The sequence below is a fragment of the Onychomys torridus genome, chromosome 4 (genome assembly GCF_903995425.1).
Source record: "Onychomys torridus chromosome 4, mOncTor1.1, whole genome shotgun sequence".
NCBI classification, from domain to species: Eukaryota; Metazoa; Chordata; class Mammalia; order Rodentia; family Cricetidae; genus Onychomys; species Onychomys torridus.
Genome location: NC_050446.1, coordinates 68,472,211 through 68,488,279, shown reverse-complemented (window position 1 = coordinate 68,488,279; position 16,069 = coordinate 68,472,211). Strand labels below are relative to the sequence as shown.

The 16,069-nt window shown below is 43.5% G+C and overlaps 1 protein-coding gene across 3 annotated transcripts in view; it reads right to left on the bottom strand.

Annotated features, from left to right (window-relative positions):
* C4H11orf49 (chromosome 4 C11orf49 homolog) overlaps nt 1-16,069 on the bottom strand; it is a 163,529-nt gene that overhangs the window by 96,559 nt on the left and 50,901 nt on the right. For all 3 annotated transcript variants that reach the window (XM_036185254.1, XM_036185255.1, XM_036185253.1), the window contains exon 3: nt 3,382-3,512. In XM_036185254.1, coding sequence (XP_036041147.1) covers nt 3,382-3,512 — 131 coding nt within the window. The remainder of the gene's footprint in view (nt 1-3,381; nt 3,513-16,069) is intronic.

Genomic DNA, 16,069 nt, shown 5'->3' with positions numbered 1-16,069 from the left:
AGCTCTTTGGGACTGATACTCCCAAACAGAAACAAAGATTAACTTCAAACGAATTTCAGTCTTTTCCAGGCTCAGAAAATTCAGATTAATCTCTCCACATTGAAAGAAATACCAAAGCAAGGAGATGAATTTTAAACGTCTTTTACATTTGAATAGATCTTTCTGCTTCCAAAAGTCTAAAGTTGCCCAGATAGCAAGAGGCTTACTGTAGTGTTCATGAGATTATCTGAAACTCAGACTCAGGAAAATTAGCATCATTCAGAACTCAGTCATGCAGAAATGACACTGAATCTCTGTACTCGATAAAAACTGGAAGAAAATGTTTCTTGCTGGAGGGGTCAACTCCCTAAGTTTCTACAGGTGGCTTCATTTTAGAAATGCTGAGTTGGAACTCCAGCCTCCTTCACTAAAGGTTAGCCTCCTCCTGCTAATGCTAAAATGACGCTTTAAGGAAATTATCTGCAGAAGAACAGCATAGTGCAGCTTGGCTGCATTGGGGCCCAGCATCTAATTGGGGTAGGGGTTAATAAATCTTTTCCTTCCGAGCTCTGCCTCCAAGAGCTTTTGCTCATTCCGGATTAAAACCAGGAATTGACACACTCTGGAAGGTGTTCCAAAGTTTCCTGGAAGGAGCTGAGACAGAATTAAAAGTGTTTAAGGAAAGATTTTAGGATCATCTAGACATAAACTTCGCAGTTGGTCTTCAGGAAATAGGGAGCTGCAGAACTGAAATGCCTAGAAGCAAGTGTCCAGTAGGAAATTGGTCTTGTTTATGGCCTGAGAGGATCAGAGAGAAGCTTTCCTCAGCAGCTGGATACATCACTGGCAGCTGTGATTAGAGAGATAAAGAAATCCACATCTGCTTAGAGTTCAAATGCTATATGAATCCCTTGTGGAAGTAAATAAATTCCTGAAGAGGCCCTACTTCTAAATCAGGGGAAAAATAGGGTATTTGGGCTGTTTTCCATAGTTATCTCCATATGCCATATCACCAAAACCAATCCAAGGTTCTTCAGCATAACAGCTCTTCAATGAGATCTTCAATGACCAAGAAAGGCTTGGCAAAGACAGGGTCTGCTGCAGTACAGGCTTCACTTACACACAGAGTGGGCGCTAATAGAGACCAGAGGGCCAGTGCAGTGCACTTAAGGTTGAGTCCACCTTTCGTTCTGTAAAGGGATGGATGTATCACCAGGACTACACGGCAGGAGGACAGATCTGAGCGACCTCTAGGGTTACATGTCAAGGAAGCAGCAACTGAAACAGAAGGAGTGGGAAAGCGGCACTGTGTGAGCACACTGAGCGAGTCTCGGGCTACTGCAGCCCGACAAGGCCACCTGCGCAGTCTCCTCCAAGCTAAGCCGCTTCCACTGACTTCCTTAACACCCCTTCTGCCTCAGATTTTTATGAGCAACTTCAATTTTCATATAGGCTTAAGCATGAGGCATAGGAGAGAAAGAAAGGGGCTCAGAAAGAAGACATGCCTGAGAGCAGGGGTGTGTGACCTCCAACCGGGAGTCAGCCAAGTGACACAATTTCATCAGTTACAAAGTGGGCAAAATAATACCATCTTATCTGCTTGTTAGGATAGTTGGGGTGATCTCATAAGATACTGGATCACTTTTTAAAGTGGCCATACCTAAAGAAGCACAGAACTGCTCAGAAGAGCAGGGGGAGCAAATAAACTCAACAAAAACACTGTGCCCACCCACCTCCTCTAACATGGCGAGCCACTGTGTGGGTGCTTGGCACTGAACTTGGGTCTTCTGCAAGAGCAAGCGCTCTTAGCCACTGAGTTAACTCTCTGCCTCCTCTGCCCCACATGTGTTTTGATAGCATAGGCTATCCTTGAACTCACAATCCTTCTACATCAACCTCCTAAGGACGGGGATTACGGGTGTGAGCTACCATGTCCAGCTCACTTTCACTTCCTGTCATCTGAGTAGCATCTCAAGAACACTTTCTTCAAGGTGTCTCCTTTACACTCACAGTCGCCTGGTTGATAAGAAGAAACCTTGTTTTTGGCTTCTCTCAGGTTTTGACATGCCCTCCTCCCCAAATTAAGCATTTCTAGGTTCTCATTTCAAGTGGTATAACTCAATTTTTCCCCTTGCATTTAGAGGCCACTGTAGGGTTAGTAATTGCCTAATTTCAATGTTCTGTTTTAGAGAACAGAGGGGCCCAAGGAGAGGGAGAGAGATGGGATATGGCTCACTGAGCATTCAGAATATGTACAACACTTAAAGTATAAAGTCCAGTGTCTGACATAGGCATTAGTCATGGCCCCAAACAAAACCACAGTAAGATCAAAGATCTGAGCAAAACCACTACAAACTATGTGGTGATGATGAAGGAGTTAGACATACTGAGGGAATCAGAGAGAGAGAGAGAGAGAGAGAGAGAGAGAGAGAGAGAACAACACACTCTTGTGGAAATGGTGCCTATATCCCTGCATGATAGGAACCTGCCACAGAGCTTGAAACTGTAAAGAACACAAAGCTGCAAAATGCAGTAAGTGAAATGCTATAAAATGCAGTCTCAGAGCTAGAGAGATGGCTCAGAGGTTAAGAGCACTGACTGTTCTTCTAGAGATCCTGAGTTCAATTCCCAGCAACCACATGGTGGCTCACAACCATCTGTAATGTGATCTGGCACCCTCTTCCGTATACATAATAAATAAATAAGTCTTTTTTAAAATGCAGTCTCTCTATATTTACTTTATTCTTTTTATTTATTACAGGGCATCTAATATTTGTCAAGAGCAAGAGCTCTGGAGTCAGGTTGCAAGGGTATTAATCTTGGCCTGTCATTTACTATGTAATCTTCCAAATTACTTAGCTCTCTGGTTCTGTTTCATTATTTGGAAGATGCAGAGTAGAGTAGCCAGTAGAGAGGGCTGCTGTGAAGGTTAAGGAAGTTATTACAGCTCATGTGTTCAGAACTATACTTGGTTCTTAATGGGCATCATTGTGATGATGGCTAATAAAATTTCTGACACAGCATAGTAGTCTCCTCAAAATAAAGTATTCCAAAGCCTGCAGTTAAACCATATTTATAGGACCATAATCAAGACAGATGTGTGCTGACAAGATGGATCAAAAGGTAAAAAGGCTCATGCTACCAAGCCTGATGACCTGAGTTCAATCCCCAGAACCCACAAGGTAGGAGAGAAGCGACTCCTCAGAGTTGTCTTCTGACCTCCAAATGTACAGTTACCTCCAGATGTGCATTCCAAGGACATTAAATAGGTCACTTTTGCAACCTGCATACACACATAAACACATAGCCAATACATAAATGTTATTTTTAAAAAGGAAAATGTTTGGAAATGGTAGAAAAGGGGAGGGTGGAAATGGGGGAGATAGAGTTAAGAAGACTTACCACCGTTTTTGCCTACAGTTCGGAAGCATCTCCAGAAGGCCCGTAGAAATGATGCTCTATTGTGAGGTGTGGCTTGGATAAAGCTGAATTCCCGAAAGAGAATGTGAGTTCCTTGGCAAACACTGTTAAAACTGGAAAGAGACAAATGAAGAATCCATCATTAGATGAACTTCAGAAAGCTGGAATCGGAATGAAAAGTTAACACCAGGTAGAACCTCTGATGAACAGGGGAAGGGGATCTGTGTTTTCCACTAGCACAATGCTCAAGTACTGATCGAGTCCTTCTCTAAAGAAACCTCATACAACTATGCCCCTCTGGAAGGTCACATCCACCTCTTCCGTGTGCCTCCCAGGAAGTTTTAAGGTTACTAGAGCATCCTTGTCTTTACCAGGAGGAAACTGCTACTTGTTTCTTCTGGAGGAATACTTCTCCACTCCACCTGGCATTGAAAGGCCTTGAGCAGGCCCTGCTTCCTTTACGAGCCCAACCTGTCCTGGCTGCTACAAGGAGGACATGGCTGAAGGGGTAGTACTGTACTGTGTCCACCGCAACAAGAACCACAGACACATCCCATGTGACAAAGGAGAGAAAGGTTCCAGAGGAACACTAGAGACAAATCAGAACAAGGAAGAAGTGGCCCCTCAATGAGAATGTGAAGCAAAGCCCCAGGGCCCATGTGAGTCATTGTTTAAACTGGGCCAGGGAAGGGAGGGGAAATGTACTCTGTTGCTTTTGGGTTTTCCTGCCAAAGAAAGAGCGGCTGTAGAGCCCAGTGTAATCTAAAAATGGAAATTGCATAGGAGAATAGGCAATTATCCAGTAATCATCACCAGCAAGGGCAGCCTGCAGACTCTAGGAACTCCTAAATTCCCTAACAGGAAAATGATGAGTGTCAAACATGTTCACTTTTGTGGCCACAGACCCTGACCCAAAGGTGGCAAGCACTAAGGGGACATTAGTAATTCCAAATTCCAGTTTTCATCTGATGGCCATCTCAAAGAAGGCTATGGATCACTGAACTGAACACAAAAACATTTCAAGAGCCATCTAGTCCATTTCCCTTCTCACAGACGAGCTCCCTCAGGGGAGACTGTCTACCGTCTTTAACAGACTATGTTATCATTTAGGATAAAAATCAGCCTTTCTAATATTAACAGTGCTGTGATGAAAAACCAGATTAAATACTCTCCTCATGGAAAACTACTACAGAAATCAACTTTTAACACACTACAAGTCAGCTGAGAGCATCCAGCAAAGCATGGTGCAGAAGAGAGGCCTTTAAAGTTATGAAAGGGTTAATCTACCCTGAAGTTTATGGTAATGCCATTGTCTTCTTACCTAAGGAAAATGAGAAATACAGCAAATGAGCCAGGAGAGAGAGAGACGGGGCAGACTGCATTGCCAGAAAATGGAGTCTAAAATGATAATGTTGTATCCTAAATTTATGAAGCTATTGGGCAAAGAATAGCTTCCCAAAGTCTCAAAACATGTTTTATACTCATGGCAGAAAGTTGGTGTCTAGGTCATGGTCTAAACTGCAAAGGAACTAAGGATGATGAAATCATATCCTTAGTACAGGTTTGTTTTTTTTTTTCAATTTTAAGTTTGTGTGTGTGTGTGTGTGTGTGTGTGTGTGTGTGTATACACATACACATACATAAGAATGCAGGTGCCCACAAAGGCCAAAGGTTTCCAATCCTTTTGGAGCTGCTATTACAGACAGGTGTGAGTCACCTAATGTAAATGCTGGGGATTAAACTTGGGCCCTCTGCAAGTACATGCTCTTACCCACTGAGCCATCTCTCCAGCCCTGTTTTTTCGTTTGTTTGTTTGTTTTTGTTTTTGTTTTTTGTTTTTTGAGACAGAGTTTCTCTGTGTGGCTCTGGCTGTCCTAGAATTCGCTCTGTAGACCAGGCTGGCCTCAAACTCACAGAAATCTGTCTGCCTCTGCCTCCCAAGTGCAGGGATTAAAGGTGTACACCAGCACAGCCAGGCACAACACAATTTTAATAAAATAAAATGGACAAATCAACATTAAAAATATCACTAATCAGCTAGGTAGTGGTGGCGGTGGCGGCGGCACACACCTTTAATCCTAGCACTTGGGAGGCAGAGACAGGTGAATTCTGTGAGTTTGAGGCTAGCCTGGTCTACAGAGTGAGTTCCAGGACACACTCTGTACACAGAAAAACCCTGCCTCAAAAAACAAAAAATAAAAATACATCACTAATCTTTGAGGAAATTCAAATTAAAATGGAGCACCACTTCATATCGATTACATTGTCTATGAGGAAGGAAGGAGGCAGGGGAGACAGAGAGAGAGAGTAGAGAGAGAAGGGGGGAGAGAGGAAAGAGAGAGAGGGAGGGAGGGAGGGAGAGAAGAAGGGGGAGAGAGAGAAGGGAGGGAGAGAGAGAGGAGAGGAGGGAGAGAGAGAGAGAGAGGGAGAGGGGGAGAGAGAGAGGGAGAGAGAGAAAGAGGGAGAGGGAGAGATGGATAGATGTTGGTGAAGATTTGAAGAAACTGGGCTAGGGCCCTCATACATTGTTGAGAAAATACATGGTAGCTTTTCTGTAAAACAATGTTATGGTTTCTCAGTAATTTCAGTACTGCTTACATATCTCCAACGAGAGTAGAGAAACTCTACTCTCATTTGTACACTAGAGTTGTAGCCACGCCTCTGCCATCCCAGTGCTCCTAGGGGGTGGGGGAGGTGCGGAGGATGGGAGGTGCGGAGACAGGAGAATGGCCAACATATTGTTGGCTACACAGCCCAACTGTGCAGTAGACAACCAAACAAGAGACTCTGCACAAATAAGGTGGGAGGTGAGGACCAACACCCAAGGCCACCTTCTGACTTCCACATGCACTCTGTTGCACACATGTGCCCACATTCACACACACACAAATGCATACACACAAACACAGGAGAAGAAAATTCTCAGGTAAAATGAGGCTGTGCCTAGAAACAGCTTAAGAGTCCCCACTTTAAAAACACACTCGCAGGCCGGGCGGTGGTGGCACACGCCTTTAATCCCAGCACTTGGGAGGCAGAAGCAGGTGGATCTCTGCTGGTCTCCAAATCGAGTTCCAGGAAAGGCGCAAAGCTACACAGAGAAACCCTGTCTCGAAAAACAAAAACAAAACAAAACAACAAAAAACCCACTTGCTTTTATTTAGTTTTGTGGTTTTACTTCCCAATGTGTGTTGTCTTCAGATCATTACTATTGCTTTCTTTGTCTCACGGAGGACCCTGGCCATGTTTACTATCTTGCATACATCAGTTTTCCTCGTGTAGACGGGAATTTCAGTGCACAGGCATATCTTTTTTTTTTTTAAATGTGGAGCTGAGGATCGAACCCAGGGCCTTGCGCTTGTTAGGCAAGTGCTCTACCACTGAGCTAAATCCCCAACCCCAAACAGGCATATCTTGAATGGGAGATTTTTCCCTCTCACCAAGGAACAAACTCTAGCCTAGACCAGGTCAAATACTGGATGACTTTACACTCTATCTTGACATCATGATGATGTCACAGACATTGTCACTGAATTCCTGTGTAGCATAAACCTCTGAGTATTCAAATTTCACTATGAAAATTCTTTCATCCTTTCAATTGTTGGAGTTTTTCTGAAAGACTGGAGTTTTGTTCTTCAAAAAGTTGGCACACTCCAAAGATATGTTCCTCTGTATAAATTGGTCCCTGATGTAACAATCCCTGGATTTGTTTCTCCTTCCTTGTAAAGCTGAGATAAGGCCTAAAGCTCTTAAATGTTTTCTTTGCGTTGCCTATCTGCTCCAGAGTCTGGCAATGGTAACTTGGTGAGAGAAATCAGTGGAGCATGACTGCTCAGCCTGGGTTGTAGAACTCTGAAGTAGTTTACAGCACACTTGAGCAGAGGCTGCCTTGTGCCCACTGCTTCTTCTACAGAGCTACAAAGACCTTTCTAGACATGAATTCCGCCAGTGTTGCTAACACCCTCTACTGCACTGCCGTTCTGTTAGTCTACTGTGCAGTGTGCCCACTTGGGGGGAAGGCGAGTGATGATCCTGTGTGCAAGAGGATTTTGTCAAGGGTGGTTTTCAGATTGAGTGCATGTGGAAGGAACTTCGGTACGCAGATAGGAATCAGGAAAACTGTTGGGTTTATTGACTGTACATTCTCTGAAGCAATAAAGAAGTGAGTTCAACTGGAATAAAACACAGAGACCAGGCCAGCTGGATGGTTCAGTAGGTAATGGCATCTGCCATCAAGACTATCGTTGACAACACAGAGCCTGCCACACTGCAGGTGACTACTGAGAACCTTTGTCTTCTTATTGCCAACAATGGCTTAGTTACAAGCAGAATATCCAAGACCTTTGAATTCTAAAATAACCCCAAACTGGGCTAGAGAGACAGGTCAGCAGGTAAGGGAATTTGCCAGATGACCTGAAGTTGTCCTCCAGGCCAGGTATGGTAGTGTGCATCCCCACCATCTTTCTTTCAAGACAGGGCTTCTCTGTGTATCCCTGGATGTCCTGGAACTCACTTTGTAGACCAGGCTGGCCTTGAACTCAAAGAGATCCACCTGCCTCTGCTCCCAAGTGCTGGGATTACAGGTGTGTGCCACCACCACAGTAGTATGCATCTTTAATCTCAGTACTTGGGAGGCACAGGCAGGCGGATCTTTGTGAGTTTGAGGCCAGCCTGGTCTATATAGTGAAGTCAAAGCTAGTCAGGGATACATAGATCTTATCTCAAAAACAAAAATGGAAAAAGGGTAGGAAAGTGGTCTTTCTGATCCCCATGTATTGTCATACACAAATAAGTAATACATAATGTAAAATAAAAAAAATTAGTCCCAAACTTCAGAAGAATTCAATAGGGACCAATCAATCCTCAGTCACTATGTAGGTAGACCAACCTGGGAAACAGAGCTGTCACTGTGGCAGATGTGACTGATAGCTTCAGAAACAGTGACAGATCCAGGCGAGCCTATCAGGTCACTCTAGCCCTAGCTTAAAGCACTGGCATTTCAAACTGAGATCTGTCTTCTGCCGAAGAACTACCTTAGCAGAGTTCATTTTCAGGCTGCAGTATTAGTGATGTATTTTCCTGCATTAGGAAGAGAAGATCTTATCCCACAGGCCTTAAGAGCTATGAAAAGTTTCTGCAGGGGAAAGATGAAGTGCTAGTTTCTTTCCTTGGTCACTTCAAGTGCAGCCACCAGATCCCAAAAAGATCTCCCTAAAATACCAGTGGACTAGAGCACTTGTCCCGAATAGGCCTGTTGCTAAGGCTGGAGGAGCCTGTTTCCATACAGGTCAACTCCCCAAAAAGGCTAAGCCAAGGGGCTTAGTTCTCACATGCTGCTTCTCTGACAGTAAGCTCTCCCTGCAGGACCTTGGTTTACACGTATTTTTATGTTGATTATTTTGTATGTGTGTGGGTGCGTGCATGCCATTGTGTCCCATGAGAACAACCTGTGAGAGTGGATTCTCTCCTACCATGTGGGTCTAAGGAATAGGACACAGACTATCAGGCATGGCAGCAGACACCTGTGTCCACTGGGCTAGCTCACCTGTCCAGGATCTTTGTTTATAATAGTCAAATTCCTGCCAGAGCCTAATTTCTTTCCTCTTTTCCCTTTTCTTTTCCATTATGTGTGTGTGTGTGGGGGGGGTGAACATGAGCGCAGGCACCTTAGGCAGGAGGGCAGGCCTTGGATGCAGTGGAGTTAGAGTTATAGGTAGTTGTGAACTGCTCAATGTGGGTGCTGGGAGCCAAACCCGGATCCTTTGCAAGAGCAGTATGTGCTCTTAAGTGTTCAGCCATCTCTCAGCCTCCCCTTTCCTTTTAAAGATAGAGCCTCACTACATAGGCCAGAATGTTCGTTCTCTCTCTCTCTCTCTTCATTTTTATTTATTATGTGTGTGGGGACATGTGTGTATGATGTGTGCTTGAGTGTGAGCAATGAGTACCATGGGACACATTTGGAGATCAGAAGGCAATTTTCAGGAGTTGGGTTCTCTCCTTCCACCTTGCTAAAGCAGGGTCTCTTTTGTTACACTGAATATTCCAGGCTGGCTGGCCCACAAGCCTCGGGGCAATTATCCTGTCTCAATGTTGGCTCTGAGGCTGAACTCAGGTCATAAGGATTGTACACACTCTTTAACCCACTGAACCGTCTGGCCCCATATGTTCTTGAATTCACAATGCTCCTGCCTCAACCTTCTAAGTGCTGAGATTACAAGTGTGTACCACACACCCACCTGCAGAGTTTCAAACTCTCTTTTGAAGTCTTCAGGCTTCCAAACACATTTCTTAAAGCTTCTATGATTCACTGCTGAACTACTGATTCAGCTCCTTTCCCGCTGAGCATTAGCAGAGAAGCAAGATGACTGCACTTGGGAGGCAGAGGCAGGTGGATTTCTGAGTTCAAGGCCAGCCTGGTCTAATAGAGCAAGTCCCAGAAGAGCCAGGGTAAACCCTGTCTCAAAAAACAAAAAACAAAAACAAGCAAACATAAAAATGCTTTTTTTTTTTTTTTTTTTTTGCCAGAACCGAACTCAGGGCAATAAGCGCTCTACCACTGAGCTAAATCCCCAACCCCGATAAAAATGCTTTTTAAAAACTATATTTTACAATCAGGTTGCCATAAATGTCCTCTGTCTTCTTACAAGGTCTTTGATCCTTTTACCCAAGGCCTCTGAAAGAGCTCTTGGTAACAGTGTTTCCAAGACTTTGCCTAATTTCACTTGAAATCCAAAGTCATTATGTTTGGTACTTTCCCTGGGGAAACACCCCCTAGCTGTGCAGAAGGCCCCGGACAAAGGCTGTTTCTCCTTGGCACGTTCTCCAGGACCCTGCTGCTGCATCATGCGGGTCTTGCGTCTGTCCTTCACACCTTTCCAGCCCTGCCATCTCTTCTCTTCACTGTCTTCACACACACCCTCCTTTGTCACCCAGCTCCCCTTGACCATGCATGTGTAGTGCTGCAGGTGAGAAGATCCTCCTCAGACACCTACAAATCCTTCCCCTCTGATGGGATTCTCAGCCAGACCTCATGACAGCTTTTCTCTATTTTCCTACCAGATTACCTACTTCACATGCATCTGATTTCTTTTTTCTCCTCTCTTCCTTCCTTCCTCCCTCCCTCCCTCCCTCCCTCCCTCCCTCTCTTCTTTGTTAAGCTTTTTCAAATCAGGACTAACATCATTTCTTGGTTTTGCCTGCAAACTGCATGTTTGGCTATTTGGTCTCTGTCTTGCACTAAACTGCATGTTTGGCTATTTGGCCTCTGTCTTGCACTAAAACCCTTTCTTCTCTTGGATGTGCTAGAGCTTAAGCAGAGCTATGCACATGCCAGAGAGGCACTCTACCACTGAGCTGCATGTGTGCCCCAAAACAATTGTTCTCAGACAGGATCTTGCTACAACAACCCAGGCGGACCCGAAACCTGAGATTCTATTGCTTCAGTTTCCTGAGAGCTGGGTTTATTACAGTGCACCACCACACTTCCTAAGTATTTTAAGGTAAATTTCATCCTATTTCTTTTGTGTCTGTAGCTATAACTTTTAGTTCTTTTAGATTATTTTTTTGTTCTTACTAGAATTCCCCAAAAGGTTCTCATTATTTCTATTACCATCATCTAAAAATTTCACTGAAGATCCAATACTATATTGATTTGTGTGTGTGTGTGTGTGTGTGTGTGTGTGTGTGTGTGTGTGTGTATGCTCATGGCTCAGTACCCTTGTGAAAGTCAGAGGACAATTTGTTCGAGTCAGTTCTCTCTATCTACCATATTGGCTCCAGGGCTCGGCTCATCAGGCTTGGCAGCAGGCACCTTTACCCACTGAGCCATCTCACGGGCCTCCAATACCATTTATCTGAGGCTCTTCCTCAGCAACACCCTGCTTAAAAACTAGAAGTATTCAATTGTCAGTTCTCTTGGTTCAAAGTCTGCTCATTCTAAACCATCATCTTTTGTCCTTACTCAAGATTACGTGACTTTGTGTGGAAATAAATCCTCAAGCGAGTGTACTGGTAATTGACTAAATCTTGTTAGATGTGATTCATCATTCACAATGGTGAAAACCGGAAGAGTGGGCTGCTGCTGATTCCCTTCTCTTCTTCCCGGGGATCATCTGGACCTGTGTGACTGACCTTGCTGCTGCCACTGCTAGAGTCACCTTCTTCCTGGTATTTGATGCTTACTGACTCCAGAGTTGGTGTCCCACAGGTTCTTTTGGGGCCACGTGTAGCTTGCAAGCACCCATTTTGGTGAAAGCTTCTTTGTGCATGTTGTTTTACCTTTCCGAGATCAAGTCCACTGCATTCATTAAGAGTGCAATAATACAATTTTATAGTGTTTGTCCTTTCTTTTTGAATGTAAAAACATTTTATGTACAACTGCAGGAGAAATAATACTCAGATAGCTTGAACAAAAAAACAGGTTATAATTAAAAACTCCAGGGTTATTTTAAACAGTCATATATTTTCTCTGTAGAAAATAGTATAAATGATAACATTTCCCAATAAGCCCTTTTAAGCCAAATGATAGCTGAATTATACATATAAATATTGATTAGATTCTGGGATATAGAAGAAACCTATCCTCATCTGTTCAGAGAGCTATCTATGTTTTACTTAAGTTGTATAAGTAAGATTCCTATTCATCTTCCCCTTCACTGTTTTGATTTACGGCAGACATTTTTCCATACGCTAATCCATAATCTAAAAAGATTTTAGCCTCCCCTCCTGAAAGTACAGCCAGCATTTTCTTTCATCAGCTTGATACAGTACAAATTCTTATCCTAATACAATAAGAGTGGCATAGGCCCACGATTAAGTAGTTTATCTCAATGATTCAGTGTTGTACTATGAAAAAAATCAGTTTCTTTTGAATACCTTTTAAAAAAAAACTTCAACTATTTTTCTTACTAAATTTTAATTTCTTTTCTTTCTTTTTTTATAATTTATTTAAATTTATTTTATGTGCATTGGTGTGAAGGTGTCAGATGCCCCGGCACTGGAGTTACAGACAGTTGTGAGCTGCCATGTGAGTGCTGGGAATTGAACTCAGGTCCTCTGGAAGAGCAGTCAGTGCTCTTAACTGCTAAGCCATCTCTCCAGTCCCTCTTTTTCTTTTCTTAAAGACAGGGTCTCACTATGTAGCTCTGGAACTCATGTAGACCAGGCTTACCTCCAATTCAGAGATCTGTCTGCTTCTGTCTCCCAAGTGTTAGAATTAAAGGCACATGCCCCCATTTCAATCTCATTTGCTTGTGCGTTCTCTCTTCTTTCTAACATTTATTTATTTATTTGTGATTGTCTCTGTGAGTATACAGGTGTGGGTGCCCGTGCATGTGTGTGCAAGTCTATTCTCTCTCCCACCACTCGGGTTCTCAGGCTTGAACTCAGACTATCATGCTTGGAGGCAGATGCCTTTATCCACTGAGCCATATTGCCAGCCTAGACATTTCTCAGTCCTCTGCTGTGACTAAAAACCATGCAGTGTTCAGGGAGTGCATGTGGAAGAAGGATGAGGCATGAAGTCATTCTCAGCTATTTAAGAAGCTCAAGACCAGCCTGGGCTTGAGACCCTGTCTCAGTAACAACAGCAACACCAACGCACATCTGGACAATAAACCTCGGGAAAAGCCATACTTACAGCTACTTTTCAGCACTGGGAATGAATAGCAGCTCAGTGGTAGAGCACTTACCTAGCATATATAATGGCCAGAGTTTAGTACACAGCACAGAAAAGCAAAAGAAAACCATTTTCCTGCCAACCTTTCATTAAAAAAATTTACTTAAGTAAAGAATTAAAAGATGGGCTGGAGAGATGGCTCAATGGTTAAGAGCATTGACTGCTCTTCCAGAGGACCCAGGTTCAATTCCCAGTGACCTCATAGTGGCTCACAACCACCTGTAACGAGATCTGGTGCCCTCTTCTGGCCTGCAGGGACACATACAGGTAGAACACTGTATACATAATAAATAAGTAAATCTTAAAAAAAAAAAAAGAATTAAAAGGTAAGTGGCAAGAAAAACATGCAAATAATAATAAATATAAACATGTCTTAGAAAGCAAAATATTATAGAATTATTGTGTATGTTAGCAGTCCCACTTGTGAGTACACAGTCAAAAGAAATGAAGTTAGAGACACAGGCCATATTTGTACACCCATGCTCAGAGCAGTATAATACACAACAGTCCAAAAGCACATGCAACCCTAGAATTCCCTGATGGGAAATGGAAAAGCAAAATGTGAAACATCCTTAAGCAGGAGATAGAGACCCGGCCGGTCTCTTCATTCCTGTTCTTGCTGTATCCAGGCCACAGGTTAGCACCTCCTTCCACTGCTCCTGCTACCCTGTGCTGCCTGGCCACCACCCAAAGGGGCGACTGAAACACGGACTGAAACTTCCAGACACTGATCCCTCAAGAGTCCTTCACTCTATGTATTTTACAGCAACAGAAAATTAAATATTTACAATATGGACAACCTGAAGACATTGTTCTAAATGAAATAAGCTGGTCACAAAGAGATAAATATTCATGAGGTTCGTAGAATAGCCAAGCTGTAGACACATGAGTAGCATGACACTTGCCCAGAGTTAAAGGACAGCAGGACTAAGGAGTTAGTGCTTAATGGGTGCTGGGTTTCTCTCCAGAAGATGAAAAAGTTCTAGTGATGATACAGGACACTCTGAATGCATATGATGCCACAGAACTGTACACTTAAAAGTGGTACATTTTTGGCCATTAAAAAAATTTTTGTCTTATGAGGCAGGGTTTTTCTGTGTGGCCCTGGCTGTCCTAGAACTCACTCTGTAGACCAGGCTAGTCTCAAACTCAGAGATCCGCCTGCCTCTGCCTCCTGAGTGCTGGGATTACAGGCGTGCACCACCACTGCCTGACTAGCTCATGTATTTTTACCACAATGAAAAAGAAGGGTGAGATATTGATGTCAAATACCTAGTATGCATAGTTGTAGAATTGCTTGATAAAATGAGATATGGAAGTTATAACCAAAACATCTTTGTATGTGTATACTTAGTGTATGCATGTTCCTGTATGCTCAGGTACATGTGCACATGTGTGCTCGTAAAGGTCAAAGTTTGATGTGGGGTGTCTTGCTTTATCATTCTCCACCTTTATTTTTTGAGACAGGGTCTCTGACTGAACCTGTAGCTCCATGATTCGGCTAGACTGGCTGGCCGAAAAGCCACACAAGCTTCCTGGGTCCTGCCTTCCCAGAGCTAGGAATCATGTGTGCACCATGATGACCTCATTTCTTCTTTCATTTTAAAACATAGATGGGGTTGGGGATTTAGCTCAGTGGTAGAGCGCTTGCCTAGCAAGCGCAAGGCCCTGGGTTCAGTCCTCAGCTCCGGAAAAAACAAACAAACAAACAAACAAACAAACACCATAGGTGCAGGTCCCCCTACTCACACAGCAAGCACTTTACTGGCTGAGTCATCTCCTTAGCACCAACCAAAGTCTATTCTAGAGTAGATCTGGAATAAGACGACTCTGTCGGGCTGCAGATGTGGCTCAGTTGGTAGAGTGCTTGCTTAGCATGCAAAAATCTCCAGCACCACATAAATAGAGAATGGTGGTTCTCAGCTCTAACTCAGCACTCTGAATTCATGAGGTGGAGGTGGAGGGTCAGATGCTCACATTCACATGTCGGAGAGCAAGAGCCTGCGTCAAATCTTACCACTTCCTAGTCTGTATGACTTCAGGCCAGATTTATGGTTTTGTGTCTTAATTACTTTTTTATCATTGTTTTAACAAACCTTTTTCATAAAGTATATTTGATCATACTTCTGTGCCCTCCTCACCTCCCCTCACCCAGCCAACTTCACTCTTTCTCTTTTTAAAAAGCAAACAGCTAGGCCAGGCGGTGGTGGTGCACACCTTTATTCCCAGCATTAGGGAAGCAGAGGCAGGTGGATCTCTGTGAGTTCGAGGCCAGCCTGGTCTACAGAGCGAGATCCAGGACAGGCAGCAAAACTACACAGAGAAACCTTATCTCAAAACAAAACAAACAAACAAACAAATTGAAAACAAACACATGAACACCCCCACACACCAAAAACATGGAGTCTATCTGGTGCTGGCCAAGGCCTTCTGAGCATGGGCCTGCCGGAATGTCACTGATACCCCAGCGTCACTCCACTGTAGAAAACTGATGTGCCCTCTCCCAGCAGGAATCAACTGGTTCTTGGTTATGGGTAAAACCTTGTGCCTACTTCCTCTTCTCCATGCTGGGCTCCATTATTTTTTAATTAGTAAAATTGCATATTATTAGTTTGCTATGCATCAAATCTATGAAAGTTTAACTTTTCTAAAAATATTAGTCTTAGAAAAGGAGTGTGTTCTAGGGGATTTGCATGTTATCTGGCTTTAGAGATAACTATAAGAATGGATACATGGGATAATAGTTTGGGCAAGGTATGAAGAAATGGAAGTACCTTTCTTCAGAAGACCCAGTATAGAATAAGATGGAGATGTCCAACTCATCACAATGGGTGTTTTTTCTTTTCTGGAGTATGGAAGAACTGCCATCTGAACATATAAGCACCCACCTGGGTCGCGCCCCGAGGCTCCAGACAGTGGAGGCCACTACAATGAACAAATATGTGATGGAGAGATGGGAAAGACAGAAAAAAGACATGGTGGACAAGTAGGAGAGAA